This window comes from Sesamum indicum, linkage group LG4, assembly GCF_026168435.1.
Source record: "Sesamum indicum cultivar Baizhima isolate 11 linkage group LG4, ASM2616843v1, whole genome shotgun sequence".
NCBI lineage: Eukaryota > Viridiplantae > Streptophyta > Magnoliopsida > Lamiales > Pedaliaceae > Sesamum > Sesamum indicum.
In genome coordinates this window covers 10,179,055-10,199,974 of record NC_142660.1, presented here as the reverse complement: position 1 = coordinate 10,199,974, position 20,920 = coordinate 10,179,055, and the positions used below count along the sequence as shown (strand labels likewise).

The 20,920-nt window shown below is 31.9% G+C and overlaps 1 protein-coding gene and 1 long non-coding RNA gene across 3 annotated transcripts; both read left to right on the top strand.

Annotated features, from left to right (window-relative positions):
• The first annotated feature begins 266 nt into the window (after positions 1-266).
• On the top strand, positions 267-3,180 carry LOC105160161 (uncharacterized). Its single transcript, XR_847693.3, has 6 exons — positions 267-420; positions 1,587-1,852; positions 1,960-2,080; positions 2,165-2,452; positions 2,560-2,634; positions 2,733-3,180. It is a non-coding gene; the product is annotated as an uncharacterized LOC105160161 (long non-coding RNA).
• A 2,936-nt stretch (positions 3,181-6,116) lies between these two features.
• On the top strand, positions 6,117-11,044 carry LOC105160160 (putative protein S-acyltransferase 7). 2 transcript variants are annotated; one of them, XM_088879804.1, is made up of 6 exons: positions 6,117-6,281; positions 6,823-7,019; positions 7,735-7,917; positions 8,547-8,852; positions 9,943-10,176; positions 10,271-11,044. In XM_088879804.1, exons 2-6 carry the CDS (start codon positions 6,909-6,911, stop codon positions 10,688-10,690), a joined length of 1,254 nt encoding a protein of 417 aa, XP_088735930.1. In that variant the 5' UTR covers positions 6,117-6,281; positions 6,823-6,908; the 3' UTR covers positions 10,691-11,044. The 2 variants fall into 2 exon arrangements, with proteins under 2 accessions (XP_088735930.1, XP_011075729.1); XM_011077427.3 differs by lacking the exon at positions 6,117-6,281 and adding an exon at positions 6,413-6,671.
• Positions 11,045-20,920: the final 9,876 nt, after the last annotated feature.

The window sequence follows — 20,920 nt, the reverse complement described above, 5'->3', positions numbered from 1 at the left end:
ATTGTTCCACTAATGATATGTTTCCACAATATTAAATCGTCGAAAACAACATTTATTTTTTTGAAATAATTTCAATAAATATAATTAATTAATTGAAACACTCTTTGTAACGAAAATTTAAACGGTTGCATTAAACTACATATTTTGTGACGGCTTTTGTAATGACTTTTTAAATTTTATAACTCTCTTTGGCACGACTTTTGGAACGGCCAAAATTATATATATATATATATAGAACATTTACAGATTTTTTCTTCTTCCCCTCTTCTTCTTACTCTCTCTCTCTCTCACAACGCCTGCCCCACCTCCACCGCCAACCACTGCCCCTACCCCCCTCTCTCTCTCTTCTCTTCTCCCTTCCTCCCACCCCCTCCACTGTCCCACCTCCCTTCTCCCACCCCTAGCATCGTCCGAAGCCAGGTCAGTTTATTTAGTTTTTTTCTTCTTTTCTTTAATTTTTTTATGATTTTAGGTGTAATATTTATTGTTAAATGTGTGAAATTTTAAACAAATTTATATTTTATAAATTTTAAAAACTAATTTGAATTATTAAAAAATTTTCGAATTTTTGAAAATTCTAAAAAATTTTGCCAATTTTTTAAATTCTGTAATTTATGATGATGATGATGATGATGATGCTTGGAAATTTCTGAATTTAAAAAAAATATCATAATTTTTGAATTTTTTTTGGGAATTTCTGTAATTTAAAAAAAATCAGAATTTTTCAATAAATTCTGAGAAAAAATATTTCTGTAATTTCAGACAAAATCAGAAATTTTTCATAATTTCTAAACTATTTTGTTATTTTCTGTAATTTAAAAAAAATAGAAATTTTTCATAATTTTTAATTTTTTTTATTTTCTATAATTTTAAAAAATTCAGAAATTTTTCATAATTTCTGCATGTTTTTTATTTTCTGTAAATTTCTGCAATTTTCTAAATTTTTTTTGTAATTTTCTCAACTTTATATGTAATTTTATTACATATGCATGTAATTTTTTATAAATTAGAGGACAATAATATAATTTAGGAAAAGAGGCAAATTATTAGAAAATTAAGGACTACAATGCAATTTTTAGGAAAATTATGCATCTAAATGAAGTTTTTTGAAAATTAGAGGATGTTAATGTAATTTTAGGATAATAGGATTTTTATGAAATTATTAGAAAATTAAGGACTGCAATGTAATTTGTGTTGGAATAGGTGACCAAAAGCCAATTAGATTGGCGGTTTTGAGAACCATTTAAGAAATCTTTATTTAGGCAATATTGTCCCAACGAATATGGTAACTATTCGATTGGCACATGTATTTGTTCGTTGATCCGTTCACGTGAGACTTCAATGTAGAAGCCCTCTAAAGACACGTCCACCACACCGGATATGGAATCCCTTAATTCAATTTGCTAGAAAACACAAATACTTTCCATATTTTAGGACGCCAATGCAATTTTAGGAAAAGCAGGGACCTAAATTTAATTTGTAGGCAAAATTTGGACCTTATTTTTGGGAAATTATGAAAAATTTAATTTATTCAATAATAAAATACGAATATGTGTTTTGAATTTTAATGAATTTTTAAATTATAGATAATGACAATCAGTGCTCCACTACCTCGGGGTCGAGGTCGTGCTCGCGCCCGCAGCCGTGGCCTTCCCAGCCCTCCTCGAGATGAGCCAGCGAATGCACCTCCAGCCGTCGCATCCTCGAAGGGAGTCTCCTAGCCCCCGCCGATACCTACAGACTCCCCCACAGTGGGGTCAGATGAGGCGGTGGGGGCCAGCAGTACACAGGCCCTGGCGAGGCCGAGGGATGCACCACTAGCAGCGCCACTACTTCCCCCAATGGCCCAAAGGTGTTTCATCAGCCTTCGAAAATGCGAGATATGTATAAAATTTGTTCTTAATTGATTTGATATTTTTTATTTTTGAATTAATTTTAATATTTAATTATTATTTTCAGGTCCAATTGTGATTTTCACATGGGCATCAATTCAGCAGTCAAAGGGCATTATCCGCATCCTTGGGCCAACATATCGCAGATCCCACAGGAGCACCAGCTATTTTGGTTCCAAAAATTGAAGGTACTAATAATATTATTTAATTTTAAGTAATGTGTATATTTTCAAAATTAAATATTTATATAATTTTTTTTGTGAATTTTTCAGATGTCGTACTCGTGGGACTGTGACATCGAGTCGATGTTCAAGCTCGTCAAGTCGCAGGCGAGGAAGTTCCTGTAAAAGCGGTTCGCTGATGGACGAAACCAGTTGGCTCGACCACTGTGGTTGGCCGAGGAGATCTGGCGCTAGCTCCTCAAATTCTGGTCGAGCCCAAAATTCTAGAATTCCAGCACAGTTGGCCAAGAATAAGGTAAATTGGGCCGCCAACTCGAAAGCAGCTGCAACCATCTACCGCGGGGGTAGTCATCCGTTGGGGCGCACAAGCGGAAGATGGTTAGTATTTCAAATAATATTAGTAATTTTATTTATTTTATTTATTTCTAATTATTTTTATATTGATTTTTAAACATGGGACACAACTTGGACGCCCCGTCTCTCAGATGGAGGTGTTCAAGAAGGTGCACCAGAAAAAGGAGAACAACCAGTGGAGCGGCTCGAGGGCGGAGGAGGTCGCGGTAAGTAATTAAAAATATTTACGTAATTTATTCTTTTAATTTTAGATTATTTTTTTAATCTAATTATTTAACATGTTAGCAAGAGATTTTTTTTTTAGGATGACGGAGGAACGCCAGAGACAACTGAACAACAAATGAAGATCCTCCATTGTCCTCTCAAGGCTTCGTGGCACCGAACATGCAGCAGGTCTGGATGTCAGCAGTGGATGACCGGAAGAGGGACTGAGTATTCGGTCTTGGCTCCAAGCCCTACCACTCGATTATTAGACCATCCCAAGCGACCCAGTCGATTGCTTCCTCGCCCTCGCCACGACAGCCGCAGTGCCCCAACGTAGATGATCGGGTGTTGGCACTCGAGCGCTACATCAGAAGCATCGATCCCAACTAACCCGATTGTCTAGCGCCCAAGCCTCCAACTGATCCCTTAGCACCCGGCGATGACGACAAACAAGCGGCAGCTGGGGATAATAATTTTGGTAGTTTGTAAAAATATGATTTTGTAATAATATTTTAATTATTGTAATTAAATTATTATTATTTTTGTTATATTATGTGTGTTTTATATAAATTTATTTACTTAATTTACGAAAAAAATTAAAATATATTAAATAAAATATTTTTTAAAATATATTAAATAATATTAAATGAAATAATTTTTTAAATATATTAGAAAATAATAAATATTGTAATACAATAATAAAATATAAAATCGTCAGGCCGTTACAAAGAACGTGCCAAAAATAGTTACTAATTATAAACTAGGCCGTTTCAAAAACTATAACAAAAGCAGTGAAAAAACAGTTACAAATGCAGTACCAAACAAATACAAATATAATACAAAACAGTTATAAAGATTATTACAAAAACCATCCAAATATCTGGCAAAATCATACTTAAATGTGTTACAAAGGCCGTTACAATAACAATTATATCAAATCCAACCTAGCCATTACAAATGCCATTCCAAATTAATTTTTTTTCATGTTACTAATTTTGTAATGGCTACAATCAACCGTTACAAAAGCCGTTACAAATTGTAATAAATTTTTGCCAAGCCATTACTAATACTTTGTAACGTCTCGTTTAGGCCCAGTAGGCCTAACCATTACAAAAAAAAAAAATGCGCTACAAATTAAAAAAAAAAAAACCATTCCAATAAAATGATTTTTTTGTATTGTTAATACTGAGGTTGGGTTTCTAATTTTGCTACTTATATAAACTCTTTGCAACCCCATAAGAAAAGTGATGGGTGTCGAATCCACCAAAAATAATTTCTACGAATACTTTTGTAGATGTGTGAGTAGGATCGAATCCACAGAGATTGGTTTTAAATTAATTCCTTCAAAAATGAAAATAATTAGGGGGAGTTTTGATTGTGAAGAAGAATAAAACTAAAAAACTAATAAAATGAGAAGAGATAAATATAAGAGAAGAGTATTCCAGTTAAAGATAGGATCATGCTTAATTCCACGGTCGATCATATATGCAAAGATAACAATTATTCATGATTGATAAATTGGTTATGGCCATTGGTACGACCTAACAACCTCACCTTTCCTTACCTTGTGGATAGTCAAGGAACGTCCGTTGACTAAATCCCTAATCAGTAAACAACCTTGGGAACATCCTCAAGATTTAATTTACCGACAACATTAAGAACTAGACAGGCCCAATTCTAACCAATAAATTCCTACGATGATTTATTTAAGTTAGATTGTGCATTCCCCACAACATAATCGAAAACTTCTACATAATCAATTATGCGATGTTACCACTAGTTATTGAACTAAACAAACAATTACGGATTTGTAAGTTCAATTGGCTAGGCAAATATTCTTGACAATAAATCAGATTATTTGTAATAAAAGCACAAAGAACAACACAAATACCAACATGAATAAAAGTAGAAAGCATAAATTAGATCTTACAACTCGTTGGATTTAAGCAATCACCAAATCTTCAATCGAAATAAGAGAACTAGCTAGACATGCTAATGGAAGAACGTATGAAAAGCAAAGTAAGAAAATATTATAAAAACGTAGAGAAATAGAAGAATTCAAAAGTTGTCTCTTAAAGTGAATTACATCACCTATTTATAATAGCTAGATATCTAGTTCTACTAGGATTAGAAGTAGATTCCTAGTTGAAATAAAAAACTTATAGAGATAAAATTATAATCCTAGTTAAACTCTTCCTTCATCAGAGGTAGTCTAAGCAGCTCCAAACTCTTGCCAAAAATTGAGTTTGAGTCTTGTTTGAATTTTCATTTTGGTGCTTTTCTTCAATTTTCAATTCTTTTGTCCTAATGCTGCAAAATAATATTTAATTAGGAGCATTTGATCACAAAATAGGCTAAAATAGTACATGAAATAAGCACAAAATGCGATCTTATCAAAAAGGTCCTTCGAGCGGGATTATTGTCAAGGCCTTCTAAGATAGTGCGTAATAACCTTATCTTGTGACTTGCAATCCTTGGGCTATTTTTTACTGCAGACAAAACATGGCTATCCATCCCCAACACTGATTGTGTCTTGTGCAATTGTAGTGCTCTTGAGAAGCACTCGTACTTATTTTTTGAAATGAAAAATAAGGAAATGAAAAATAATATTAGTAGCACATTTGGAATGGAAATAAAAATATAATACTAATAATAATAAATAATTATTTATAGCGATGGTTTTGTAATGCACAATTTTTGTTGTTAATTCTTGGCAATGATAACTTTTCATAAAATAATTATGATTACTTGAAATTATAAATTTTATTTTTGTGACAAAGTAAAAAAAAAGTTATCACTAATTATATATATAATTAGTAGTAATATTAGAATTGCCACCTTTTTGTGGCTAATTTTCTATTTTTCTTAGTGAGACTGAGCTTTAACAAAAGAATTTCTTCGATAAATTTTAAAATTTTAACTCGAGATCAATTAACTTAGTGAAAAAAAAGAAGTAGATTATGCTAAAAAGATATCCGATTATTTTGAACGTCGAAACTCGCATTCGATTCAACTAAAACTTAACTCAAATAATAATCACATAGAGTTTAGGTACAGTTTCTTTAAATTTAATAATAATTCAATCCTTTTTGAAAAATATTGGATTATATTCGCACTCAAAATTTATTTGCACTTTTTGCATTTTCGAGATAAGATAAAACATACTCAACATTTGTATTTGTATTTTTACACCTTATCTGCGTACTTTTTTATTTTTCAATTTTCTATATATTATATATATACATAATATAAAACAGACATAATTTGACAATAAACAGTAATTTTTGTCTCCAAAAAATACAACATTAAACGTAAAATATTTATATATATACATATTTATATATAAAAATATATATTTAGACAATAATCAATGATTTTTGTCTCCCAAATTCGAACGTTCAAACTTTCAATGTACAATCCCAACCCATGGCATCTTCTCAACTCATATTACTACGTACTATAAATATGCCGGCGAAGCCTAGTTACTCTGCCGGCGGCGGCCTATAGTGGGCATGGTAGGCGGAGAAAGCATGCAGTTCTCCGCTATAGAGTCAATAGATTGCATTGTCTTTTCGTCGTACGATTTTTCGTTTGCGATGTTGAAATAAAAATGGAAAGAAGGAAGAAAAGAAAGGCGGCTATGCGACTGGTGAGGCGGGAATTGTGGAGGAGGGGTAGTCGAGGGTGGGGGTAGGCAAAAAACTGATGAATGTATTATCTTGTGTGCATTATTGTAGCGTTTGAGGCTAATATTCACAAGAATGGCATCTATGTTTGACCCCCTCTCTCATTCTCTCTCTCTAGCTCACAATTTGAATCAAAAAATAAATAAAAAAAGATTTCGTTTTTCTGCAGTAGGCCGGAAAAGGGATCGAGAGGGGGAGAGCCTCATTCATTTCTATTCCAATATTAACAAAAACTAAACCTTTCATATTTCATAGTAATATATTATAATATTCAATAAAGAAACCAAGATCAGAGGGGGTTTACTTCTTCCTTCTCTCGTTTTGGGCTTTGCCTTTCAGGGCACCAGAATTCGGTAACATCTTGACATGGGCATTTCTCTATTTTCAATTTGATTAATGCCTATTTGAGTTTTTGACATTTTCTTGAATTATCATCTTCAGTGTAGCAATATTTATTGGATATTCTGTGATAATGTATGTATGTATGTATGTGTTTGCTGGCAGATGGAAGGCTGACAAGAAATCTTGTGTTTGTGGGGGGAGTCTATGGAATATCTCTATTGGTTAAGCAGAACAGAATAGCATTAGCCATGTTTTCGCCTCCCCTACCTCGCCACCACATTTCCCACTCTAACAAGCGGCAAATTATTGTTGATGATGGCCCTCCACTACGCTTATATCAAGTTTGGAAAGGAAGAAATGTATGTTGTTGTTTCTCCTTGTGTTTTTCTTGTTGCAACTCAATGTCATTCCTTCCTTCCTTCTTTCATAGAACAAAAGGATAATCCCTGTAAAACCAATATTGATGGCAGGCTAACTATATGAATTAAACTTGGAAAAGAAATGACTTTCAGTTTTCTTTATATTGTAAGAGGGATATGACAATTATTGGATCTCATGATTGATGGTCTTTGTTTGTTTGTGTTTTTTAGCTCCTACTACGCATCATGCAGAAATGAAATTGCTCAATGACAAACCATTTATGTTTTTGTTTAATTCATACATGCACACCACATGCTAGTAACATGAAAATCAAGGTTGTCTCCATCTCATCTCTAGCTCAGTCCATATATAATTAAAGATTAGAAAATTTCACAAAAGACAAATGTATGAATTTATATAAGAATTGAATCATCATAGCAAGCATGCATAACAAGATGTAATATGATGGACATTAAGTAATATCATCTGGGAAAGAGTTGAAGGAGGCAACTTTTGTTCATAGTTGATGAGCTGAGAAGATTCCTTAAGTCATTATCAATAATTACAAATGGTGTACCGGTTTCTACTGACTATAAATACACTTGGATTGTGCTATATGTATTCAATTGAGAAGAGGTTAGAGTCTTTGTACCATAGAAGCCTCTTCTCAAATTATGATGTCGAGGCAAACTTATTCTTTTTAATATCTTGCAGAAATTTATCTTTGGTGGCAGATTCATATTTGGTCCAGATGTCAGGTCTCTTTTCCTCACGTTGTCCCTAATCCTTGCTCCAGTAATCTTGTTCTGGGTGTTTGTTGCCAAAGGCCTTATTAATGCATTTCCCCATGGACCGGGCCTTCTTGTCGTAGTTCTCTCTGTTATATTCACTGCATATGTGAGTTCCTCCATTCTCATCTCACGTTTGATCATTATTATTGATTATACAGAATAACATCGGAGCAAGTAAAAAAAATTGGATATGAACCTATGTCGTATACAAGACTCTCGGTGGTAGAAATATGTAAGATATTAGTTAGATGAAGTTAGTAAATAACACATTTGGTCCCAGTTGCTTGCTTGAGCTATGATCACAAATGAGAGGTGATGCCGCGCATGAAGTACTAGAATAATTAAAAAGTTTGTAGTCGAGGAGCTCCTATGACGATGAACTTTGCTACCCTGAAATTTTATTATTCTCCCATGAGCTCAAGACTTCTTCATAAATGAGAATAGTCTTAGGCAACAGATACATGAATAGAATGGAGACAGATCGATGCTTATCTAATGTTTCGTTTGGTGTAAATATAATAAAACTCAGGCAGTTATGGAGTTCTAAAATTGCTTTTTATCTATCTTTCATCTGGTCAACTCCAATTTAATTAATCCATATTCTCATGGGCAGCTTAAGGAATTAAGACTCTATTTCTACTTGGGCATCAAACAAGACTTAATCTTTGTGATCATCCTATACACAGATGGATCTGCAATATATTATACTTCTTCCTTATTTAGTTCCTCATGCAGATCATCATTCTTTTGCTTCTCACGTCTGGAGGAGATCCTGGTATTATTCCCAGAAATCCTCACCCTCCTGAGATTGAAGACTGTGATATCTCAAGCTTATCAACAGATTGGGCTGGCAGTCAGAGTAGTGCTACTGGTTTACCGCTGACGAAAAATGTAACAATAAATGGGATAGTTGTGAAGGTTAAATATTGCCAGACATGCATGTTGTACCGGCCACCAAGATGCTCCCATTGCTCAATATGTAACAACTGCGTTGAGCGTTTCGATCACCATTGCCCATGGGTAGGGCAATGCATTGGAAAGGTTAGTGCCCTCCTTCCAGTATTGTTTTCTACTTATTCTTAGATGAGTTGTTTTGTTTTGTTTTGTTTTTTTTTCTTTTCACTTGATGTCTTGTAACCAACATGTTTGATAAATATCCACCAATTGATGTTTGTTGTAGAAGATTTGTACTAGAAAGGTTAATAGCAGCTTACTTATGCAAGCTTCTTTATTAAGAATTGTTTGTTATAAAGGATTAGTTGTGATTATGACCTTCTTGGGAGTTACTATAATTAGGGGTGCCAAATAGGCGGGTTAGATCGAATTTGGATTGGGTCGAAATAGGTTGGGTTCAATATGAGCTGGGTTTGAATTAACGGGTTGAAAATAGATTGGGTACAAATGAGTCGGGTTGGGTCAATGGTACCCATTTTTTTATATTTAATATTTACAAATTTAAAATTTTCGGATAATAATAAGATGACAATATTTTTAATACAACTTGTAATGTAATATAATACGATTAAATTTGTATTATTCATTGTTTGTGGAAAATAATCAGGTTACATCAAAGATTTATTTGTTCAATATAAAATGAAAAGCTTGTAAAGTATTAAAAATACCATATTTTTTGAAATAAATCATGAGACGAATAGTTGTGCAATCAATTTCTCCATAATTCTTTCTAAAATTGAATTATGAATTTTCAAAATAAATTTTGAAAATTTTGTTTCTCATAAAAAATGTGAAAAGTAAGAAATATAAAAATAGTTAGTAATATATAGTATAATTAACTCAAATTCTAATGAATTTAAGACCCATCACCAACCCATATAGGACCCATAATGAACTCATGAATATAATATTACTAATATCTTTCATCAATTCTATTAACATGAAGAACCCATGTAGGATCCATTAGAACTCATATAGGATCCATAATCTATTTAAATTTATATGGGGCATTCAACATTCTTGTACGTACTTTGATTTCTGCAATTTATAGCTTCTTCTATGCAAGTGTTGCTGCGTTGTACCTATTATTTCATAAAAACTGAGCAGGTTCCTAGTTAATTTGTTGATTGAGTTTGTTCTCATATACCATGATGACGAACTTGTTGCTCTATGACAGAGGAATTACAGGTACTTTTTCATGTTTGTGTCCTCCACAACCCTGCTATGCGTGTATGTTCTAGTTTTATGCTTGCTAAACGTCAAGAGTGTAATGGACAAGAACAACTGTAGTGTCTGGAGGGCTGTCGAAAAATCACCTATTTCAGGAATTCTCATCATATATACTTTCGTGGTCTGTTGGTTCGTCGGAGGCCTCACCACATTTCACCTGTACTTGATCTCGACAAACCAGGTTCTGTCTTTATCTTCTGCCGTTTATTTCAGTTTGATTTTTGCAGTCTTCGACGTTTAAGAGTATCTTTCTTCTTCATCTTCGTTTCCATCAGACGACGTATGAGAATTTCCGATATCAATATGATCGCAAGATGAATCCTTATAACCTTGGATTCGTTCGTAATTTCAAGGAAGTATTCTGCGCTAAGATCCCCAGTTCCCGGAATAACTTCCGGGCAATTGCTAAAATTGATTCATATGCTAGCATTGATGTGTCATCGTACTTGGGCCAAACGATAAGTAGTGAGATGCCAAACAGGGCCTTTGATACGGAGACAGGTGGGAAACGTCAAACTGTTGACGCTGATGAGTTTGAGGATATAAGGAGCCAAGTCGGGAGTTTTGGTGGGTTGGAGAGATGCGGCACCCAAAGACACGATTGGGATCAGAGAAGCAATTGGGACATAATGCCCTGTGATATTGGAAATGAACCATGCGTAAAGCATAGGGAGAAGATCAATGTTGAACACTGAGCTTCTCTCTATTGTTTCACGTGACTTTCTTGGAGCTAATTGAGCAGGATTTCTGCTAAGTTAAACATTTACACAAACACAAAGCAACGGGGCTTCGACTTCTAAAGCAAAAGCATCTGTTTGTGTACTAATACCCCACAACGAGTTGATTTTGGTGTTGTAGCAGATAAATGCAAAAGTAGTTACTGTTGTTTTGCTAACTCGTAGTGATTGGTGAGGTCGTGAATTACTCATAAATAGTTTGAGAATAGATGAGACTCATTAATTCTAATCTAAGACTTCTTTTTCATATGGTATATATATATCATCATGTTCACTGTTTACTTGTCATCATCTTCACTATGTAAAAGACAACATTGGAAGGTCTCATATTAATATTTTGTTATCTTACAATGGACCTTGGTCGGGGTTTAATACTTGGGAAAAACAGGATTGCTTGGCAATCGCGTGCTTATGAAATGACGTCGTATTAATGTATACTGGGTTGATGTGCGCTCGGTTTGTGTTTGGCAGCCTTTTGGTTGAGCAAAAAGGTTTTCTCCCTTTTTTGGCGATTTTCCTATGAAAGTGACGTCGTGTTGCTAAAAGGATTGTCGTATTGACTGTTTTGCATCAATTCCATGTAGTTCTGTATTTTATCAAATGGACAAGGTAGTCATCCATTTGTTGAGATCAATTATGTGTTGGTAAAATGTATTTATTTTTTTTATTTTAAAATTAATTACATTTTGTCATTCAAACTATGATTGTTTTTATATTTTGACATCTAATTTTTTTTTTGTTAATTTATCATATAAAATTTTGTACTTTACCATTTATAATTATTTTTTCAACCAAGTTTTTTATCAAAAAAACATTAAATGTAGTGTACATGTGATGTGATATTTTTTACATATGTACAGTATGTGATGTTTTTCAGGCAGAAAATCAATAAAAATATGCACATATTTGACAAAGTGCAAATTTATCAAAGTTGAGATGGTAAGTTGACAAAAAAAAAAAAAATTCGATGACAAAAAATAAAAACGAGCATAATTTGAATGGCAAAATATAATTTATCCTTTATTTATTGCCTGTACTATCATTTTAAAAGTTGGTTCGTTTTTCTTTATCATTTCCCGATAACCCAACATTATTTTTGGTTTTATGTTTTGGCATTTTTCGAGACAGGATAAAATACACCGGGTGTTTGTTTTTATATTTTTTACACCTATCTGTGTGGTTTTTTGTTGGTCAACTTTTTATATATAATATACATATATATACACTTATATATAATATAAAAGAGACATGTTTTGATAATGAATAGTATTTTTTGTCTTCTAAAAATACAATATTAAACATACAATATATATATATACATATTTATATATATAAAAAATATAATTTAAAAATGAATAGTAATTTTTGTGTACTAAATAATCCCTTCTTTTATCTTGATCCTATCTCTATTTTATTTTTCTTCTGATCTCAGAAAAAAATTCTTGCACCAATGCACATTTTGTCTTTCTATTTGGTGTTGTCAAGGCGTGCGGGATATCATTTAAGGGGCATGTAAATTATCTTGCTAATATAAAGTTTAAGGGGCATGTAAATTTCTTGTGGTTCAAGTTTTCAAAAACTGTTTATTTTCAAATGCCAGTAAAATATTATTTGTAATTAATTGGTCAGGAATAAAAGCTGATTGACTAGGAGATATAATGAAATATAGTAGACATTTTAGCGGATTTGCAGTGATTTTGGATCCTATCTTTTAGAAATAATTGGATAGGGTAATCGGGCGAAATTACGTCAAGAAGGTTAGTTGAGGGCACTTGGGAATTAAAATAATATTAGTACAGTTTAAACATATATAGTTCAAGTCGTTGATCATTGTGAACATAGAGGACACAGTGTATAATATCGTTTTTAACAACGCATTTCAAATATCAGAAAAATAAAAAAAATCACAAATATTTTCTGAAACATTACACAAACATTTTCACAAAAATTAAAAAAAAATAAGAAAAATACAGAAAAATATTTTTCCTACTTGAGGAAATGGCTGAGGCGCCTCTGGTGGCTGGAAGCGGGTGGCAGAGGCCGGTGGATGCGGGATTTGGGGGGGGGGGGAGAACAATCGGTAGAGAGAGAGAGAGAGAGAGAGGAGAGAGAGAGATAAGGAAGAAGAAAAGTGAGAAAAAACTGCTAAGTATCACATATATATTAGAATTTTGGGACGATCTTGTAACGGTCAGGTATTAATAAACTGTTCCCAAGACCGTTCCTTTACTAAGAAAACGACACCGTTTTGTTTCGTTTAGATTGGTAATATTTTAGAACTCATATTGGAACATCATTTTACCTAGAAATGACATTGTATAAAGATCAGTATAAAGAAACCGTTCCAATTAAAATTCCAAGTATATATATTCATTTTATGAAAAAAAATGAAAATGAAGGAAAATCCGTGCCAGACACGTTAATGAGCAAAGAAAGTATACAATGAATTAATTAAGACCATTGAAAACATAATATATTTTTCATGAGATTGATATATGTTCACTATATCGATTATATTTGTATATCCAAAATTGTTAGTATCACATAGATGTAACTAGCATGTTATACTGTTGTATTGCATCGCCTAATCAAATTGTTAAAATTTTAAACCATTAGATTTGATTAAATAGACAAAAGACTACATTTAATCAAGTTTTGGACATTTTTGTTACATGGATACTGAGATATCGTATTTAGTTCATAATAAATGAGATTCAAAATGGTGAAACTGCCAATCAGGCCATGTGATTTTAAATCAAAACCTCTAGATATATTCATATATTACATAATGTTATACGCGTTTAAGTTTCAATTAATCAGGCTTGCGGATGTTGAAATATCATAACCGAAACATATACGAAACATTTCTTAGTATATTTCAAAATGATTTGTGACATTTTACAATTAGGAACTGTCTATTAACCCACAACTAATCCAAATTGTAAACTTCCCACCTTTTTCTTCATGAGGCGCCAAATGAAATTATTATGGAACTCTTATTTGAGCGGTCAAATTGAAATAACCATTTCAATCTTTGAATTATCCTCCCTTTTTTTTGGCACGGTGGAATAGATTTTGGAACGGTAATACGAGGAAAATCGTTCCTACTGGAAATTTCACTAATGTCCCATACACTATGGAATGGTTCTAGGAGAATGGTAAACGTATAAAATTGTTCCTGTTTCTAGGACGGTTTACGTTAAAAAATCATTCCTAATGAAGAAAATTGTTCCAATACTATTTAATTTTTTTAAAAATGTATAATTAATAGAATGAATAAACTTAAGTTTTTTCATTATAAATAAGAACGATAACTAAATACTAAAGACTCAATTGTAATTATTGACTTTTCAGTCTCATAATCTGCATCAAAGTTATCTTCGACACATTCATCATTAGATTCACCATTTGCCGAGCGATGTACTTGCTCTATGTTGATGTGTGGAAAGATCAATGATTAACTGTATATCATTTGGATCATACAGGTTGTACTTTGGATTGTCTATAACAATTGTGGAGTAGGTATGATTTCCTCTAGCTGAAATGCTATTTTGGCCCATCGAGAGTCATCAATTATTCTTCGAGCCTTGTTTTTGCATACAACCATCATCACGGACATATATTCAGAACTCATGTACATTCCTGGTGGGAGATTGTACAGTGTAAATATAACGGGCCAACACGAATAGGTATGACCGTACTGCCCGTGCGGTGCTAACCCATCCGTGCATAAACCAAGTCTAAAATTATGGGGCTCTACTGCAAAACCGGTATATGTCTGGTCGAAAAGCCTCCATGCCTCTGCATCAGACGAAAGACACATGGATCCCTACATCATCTGATGGTTGGCATGCCACGTCATGTGCTTGGTAGTTGCTTTTGAAGCATACAACCTCTGCAATCGAGGGAAAAGTGGCGAGTACCTAAGAATGGCATACGGGATCTTCTTGCATTTTGATCCCTGGTTGGGTTTTACCTAGCTTCTCCACAAAACTTGCAGTAGTCAATATCAATGTTGTCCTCCCAGCACAACATGCAACCTTTCTTACATGCATCAATCTTCTCAATAGGTAAACCCAAGTCTCTTATCAACTTCTTCGTACTATAGCAGGGTGTGATCGTGGGCCAATATATTATTAGCCCATTGCGATATTTGATCATATGTTTGCTCAAACCAGCAACTGTTAACATTTGTGGTTGGGTGCAACCATTCTACAACTATTATCGATAGCATGCACTACATCGTAGAAACAATATGACAACCCAAACACATAATCATAGGGGTCTTGTCTGTAATATGAACTAGGCCTGACATCAATAGGATAGGACCTCGTACCATCATCAGGTGCACCCTCTTGGTTATGATTAGAAACTAGAAAGCCGGCCCGAAGGCATAAAAATCATCCTCTGTGCACAATCCATCTAAGCCGCATCACCCCAGTGCCTACCAGTACCCTCCTCCTGAACAGCTGGAGTTTGCTCCTCCTGCAAAGGGAGCAGCCTCATCTCACCATGGGAGATCCAATTATAATACTCTGGCACAAATTCTTTCATAAACAAGTCAAAATTTGCCTTGTTCGGTGTTTAGAAACTTCATTTTTGCACTTCTGATAAAGACACTTAATTTTGTCACCTTCCATATACGCATGTTGGAACTTGAACCATTCTTAAAATGCAATAACACCCTCCTCAAAATCTGGCGTAAGACCTGCCCTCCTTGACAAGTTCTCTCATACATCCATCTCCTCAACTGTCTTAACATGATGAGTCCTACACAGATATATATATACATATATATATATATATATCTATATATATTATTACAAACATTACATTTAATTGGCAAAAGTAGAACAAATATAACCAAATAATAAGCACTACATGCATTCAATTGACAAAAAAGGGTTCAAGTTGTTACCTGATCAAAATAACTTGAAAGATCAACGAAAAAATCGAGAGAGATTGACGAGCAAGAGTGTAAGAATGTTAAAGGGATAGTGAGAGATCCAAAATTCAAGAGAGATTGAGAAAAGAGAGAGAATATAAGAATACAAGAAGACAGTGAGATTAAATACAAATAAAAGGAACATATATAGGAAAATTCGAAATGGTCATTGGTTTAGTGTTTGGAAAATAGCCGTTGTAGAACATTCAGGAACGGGCACTGGAACACAATTAGGAATGAAAATCTAGCTATTAAAGTGTAGACGTTGTAGCGCTGTTGGAACGGTTATTATAATACAATATATTTAATGCATTAAGACCGTCCCTACATGTAACACACTTTGAATGGTACTTGGAACACATATAATTTTCCGCAAATTCGACATTTAGGAATGGGCTTTGTAGGGTAAATTATATTTTTGGTCCCATAAGTGGACCTGTTTCTAATTTTGGTCCCATACTCAGGCCAATTCGCACATTGAGTCCCATATGTGTTTTTTTTTTTTAATTTGAGGATCATTGAGGGATTTTTGTCCAACTGATAATGACAACTGCTCTCTCCATTAGTCAGTAGAATCAAAATAAGGGTAAATTACATTTTTGGTCCCACAAGTGGACTTGTTTCCAATTTTGGTCCCACACTCAGGCCAATTCGTTCACTTATGGGACCAAAAATATAATTTACCCGGGCTTTATAATACACGTTTCTTAAGTACTTAAAGTGTCTCAAATTGTACCTCATTTTGGAATGAGTTTTTCAACTGTCAGCTTTTCATCACACTTTGGAGCATGTTTTGGAATGGTAATTTTTTGGATCGTTCTAATTTTTAACAAAGCATTGCAATATTAGTTACAAAGATATTTTACCATTACAGTTTGGCACGGCATTAAGAACACAACTTGTAACACTAATATTAGAATGGTAATGATAACGGTCCGACTCGTCCAAAAATAAATAATTGAACAAATGAAGACCCTCACATCTGCAACATAGTCCGTTCCTCATTTGTTCCAATAACCATCCCTATTAGGGACGATTTTTGGAACGACTGCGTTATCCGTCTGAAATTTCGTATTTTTTTATGGTGAATGATTGTTAGAGAAAAAATTTAGTACATTAAATAATACAATTTTTTGAAATTTAAATTATTTTTATCTTTTCTTTCCTCACTTGAATCTTGGGTTCAGATAGAGTTTAAAAACATCACAAAGTAGAAAAAAATTATGCATGTAACCTATTCTAAATTTTTTTCTTTATTTTTTCTGCTTTTTTTTTAATCTTTATATTTATTATGAGGCACAAACTTTATTTGTTAGTTACATTTAGTCATATGTACGTGATCCATTTTTTATATCCACATGTACCGAATAATCACTTTTACAGAATTTTATTTTAGGAATATTTATAGTTGCAGATAATATTTTTGTTTATGATATTTCAATCGTGTAATTTTTTGAATATATTTTTAATTAATAATTCAACATATCCAACTATTTTAGAATTTTCATATTCTTGTTTTAAAAAACTACTATAAATGTATTACATTAATATATGCACATTTATCTATATATAGGTGAAATACACAAATTGTTTGAAATACTGAATTTACAAAGAATTAATATGTTATGGATCAACACATGACTTTATTCATGCATCACATGAACATACTTAATAAGAATTCTAATATTAAAAATATTAAAAATGAGGAATATGATATACCTCAGAATTTGGATTTATTAAATAGATGGACAATTCCAAAAGTTGAACCGAGATTAATATATCAATTAGGAACTTTTGAAAAGTTAGGATTAAAACAAGTAGTAAAAACTACTGAAGAATCTATCTCATTAGATAATGATGAAATGATAATAAGATTATTATTTGAAAAGGACATTAGTCATTATAGACAAACACATAAATTTCTACATATAGGACTTGTACAAATTGCATTTAAACCTTTGACTTTGGAAGGTTTACCGGAAAGCTTTATTGCAGCTTTAAGAGATGGTAGAAATTTAAATTGGAAACAATCCCTTATGGGAATAATACAATCTAGTCTGGCACATGGACCAGTTTATTTTAATGTATATCCAAATTTACAATTATCTTTATCTGATATTAATATATTAGATGCCTTAACATTAAATGTTAAAACTCATGGTTATGATTATATGCCTGGAACAGAAGTAATATGCTTCTGTTATAGAATATATTATAAGCCTTTATTTACATTAAATCCACAATGTAAAAGGATTGATAAATCAAAAAATGAAACTATACTAATTGAAACAAACTTTAGTAATTCAAATATTACTACAAGAAGACCTATTAAATGGGAAGAAATAACTTTTCCAGAAAACTGGATAATTGAACAAGTTGTACCTAAAAGGCCACAAATACATGATCATAATAAGATTATAGATATTCTTCAAAATAATGAAGGAACTGTAAATATTAAATTTGAAACAAATTCTAAATCATTACTATTTCAGAAATGTAACTCAATGAGATCTTACATATCACTTATAGATTATAGGGTAGAATCTCCTATGCCTTCTAGAGCCTCTACTTCTCAAATAAGAGAAACAGAAATATTTACTCCTGTTACAGAAAAATTATATATTAATAGACAAAATATTGTAAGAGAAGCTAATAATCAAACTCAGGATAATAATGAGTTAGAACCGACTATGTCAGAAATGGAGTTTAATATTTGATGGATTATAGCTCTATTATAGATTTTAGCCCTGGCTCTCCAGCCAGAAAAATTATTTCAGAAGAATTTAAAGACGCAGGTTATAGCCAATTCAGAGAATGGTTTTTCCAAAGCTTTGATAAGCAAGAAATGTTATATTTTCAAGATGAATTTTATAAGGTTTGCAAAGAAAAAAAAATGCTTTAATTCCTTTTGTGACATGGTTTATTGATACATATGTCAAAAACTATATTTCTGTTATATAAAGAAATTATAGACTAGAATCAGGGAAAGTTTATCAAGGTCTTTACCCTCCACAACAGTCTTTTCATATTGAAAAGAATGGAAAAATTCATAATTTTTCAGCCTTTTCTAAATTAATAGAAACAGACACTCTTACAGTAACTTGTAAACATATTAATAATATGTTTGAACAACAAAATTACACAAATTTATTCCTTAATATTTTAGGAGAACAAATACAATCAATTCATAATACAATTGAAATGATTATTAAAGCTATAAATAATATACAACCGGTCATAATAGAAACAAAATCTGAGGAAAAAGAAGCATTTCCTAGCTTTCAGCCTCCTCCAGTTATATCTGATTTCAAAATATGACCAATACATGAATTAGAAAAAATGCTTGAAGAAAAATTCAGTAAATTGAGTATAAAAACTCTTCATAAGGAGTTACAGTATGAATTGATAGAAAATACGGATCATAAATAAGTTTTTAAAAACCAAATCAATAAAATTACTAATAAATGGGCTGATAAACCTATTCAAAGTAAATTCTATTATAATAGACCAACACCTATGGATATTTTACATGAAGAATATATTGATACAATAGATATTAGTTATTCAGGTAATAAGATTTATGAATGGAACATAGATGGATATTCTAATAAACAGATTTATAACACGGTACATAGAATGCTTATGTATTCCACTATTTGTAAAAATAGTAATAATTCAGATAAAACTATTGCAGCAATGATTGTTGCTGGATTTATCGGACAACTTAAAGGTTGGTGGGATAATATCTATCTCAACAAGATAAAGATAGTATTATCAATACTGTTAAACAAAAAAATAATAATTTAGTTGAAAATACAGTTTATACACTTGCTGTTAATATTATTGAACACTTTACAGGAAGATTTAGTAATAATAGTGATACTATTAGAACTTTATTACAAAATTTAAGGTGTAAAACACTTTCAGATTTTAGATGGTATAAAGATACTTTCTTAAGTAGAGTAATGGAATTACCAGAATGTAATAATATACATTGGAAATTAAAATTTATTGATGGTCTACCTAGTCTATTTGCAGAAAGGATTAGAAAAAAATTAAGAAAAGACCAGATTAATATTCCATATGAAAGTTATACTTACGGAGCTCTAATAGATACTTGTATACAAGAAGGATTAGCTTTGTGTAATGAAATAAAGCTTAGTCAACAAATTAAAAAACAAAACCTTGATGAAAGGAAACAATTAGGACAATTTTGTCAACAATTTGGTTTAGAAAATCCTACTACTAGTAAGGACCATAAAATTAATAAGCCTTATAAATCAAAACATAGAAAATATTCTCAGAAGCATATAGAGAAAAAGAATAAAAGAAAAGAAGAAAAATCTCAAAGAAAACCGAAATAGTCGAAATATAAAAATAGATATTGTAAGATTTGCAAGAAATTAGGTCATACTGCAAAATACTGTTGGACTAAAAAGAAGATTAATAATCTTGAAATATCAGATGATATAAAGAATATAATAATACAAACTTTACAAGAATCAGAATCTGAAAATACAGAAACAGAAACAATAAGTACTTCTGAATCAGAAGAAGAAGAAGAAATATTAAATGTGTTAGAAAATGAAAATATTTCAGAATCAAGTTCAGAATGTGAACCTTGTAGCCTAGGACTAGCCTGTCCTAAAGAACTAAATAATATTAATAGTAAAAATGATATTGAAAAATTGGAATTGTATAAAATACTCTCCCAATTCTCAGAAATGAATATTAATGTTCTTACTTCAAATCATGCTTTTGAATTATTAAAAGCAATTAAAGATCCGAAATTAAGAATGCAAATTATTGATGAGATTAATACTGAATCCAGTACTTCTACTTCTTATAATACAGAAGAAGACTTAAATGGAACAATTATAAACCCAAAAAGATCATACAATATGAATGAGGTAATGAACCAACTTAGAAGTAAATATCAATATAAAGAAGATAATATATCTCTTCAAAATTTATATAAAGAAATCGATAATCTAAAAGAAGAAATTAAAATATTGAAAGATAAAAATACTATTCAGGAATCTAGAATTTCTGACTTAGAAAATATTTCTAGATTAGAAAATAGATCTCAAAATGATAATAAACTAAAAATAGATGAGCATAGTATTTTCTCTGAAAACTTTTTATCAACCATATCCCAAAAATGGTATATAAAAATATCTCTTTTGATTGATAATCATTATACAAAATCATTTACAGCTCTTGTTGATAGTGGTGCTGATTTG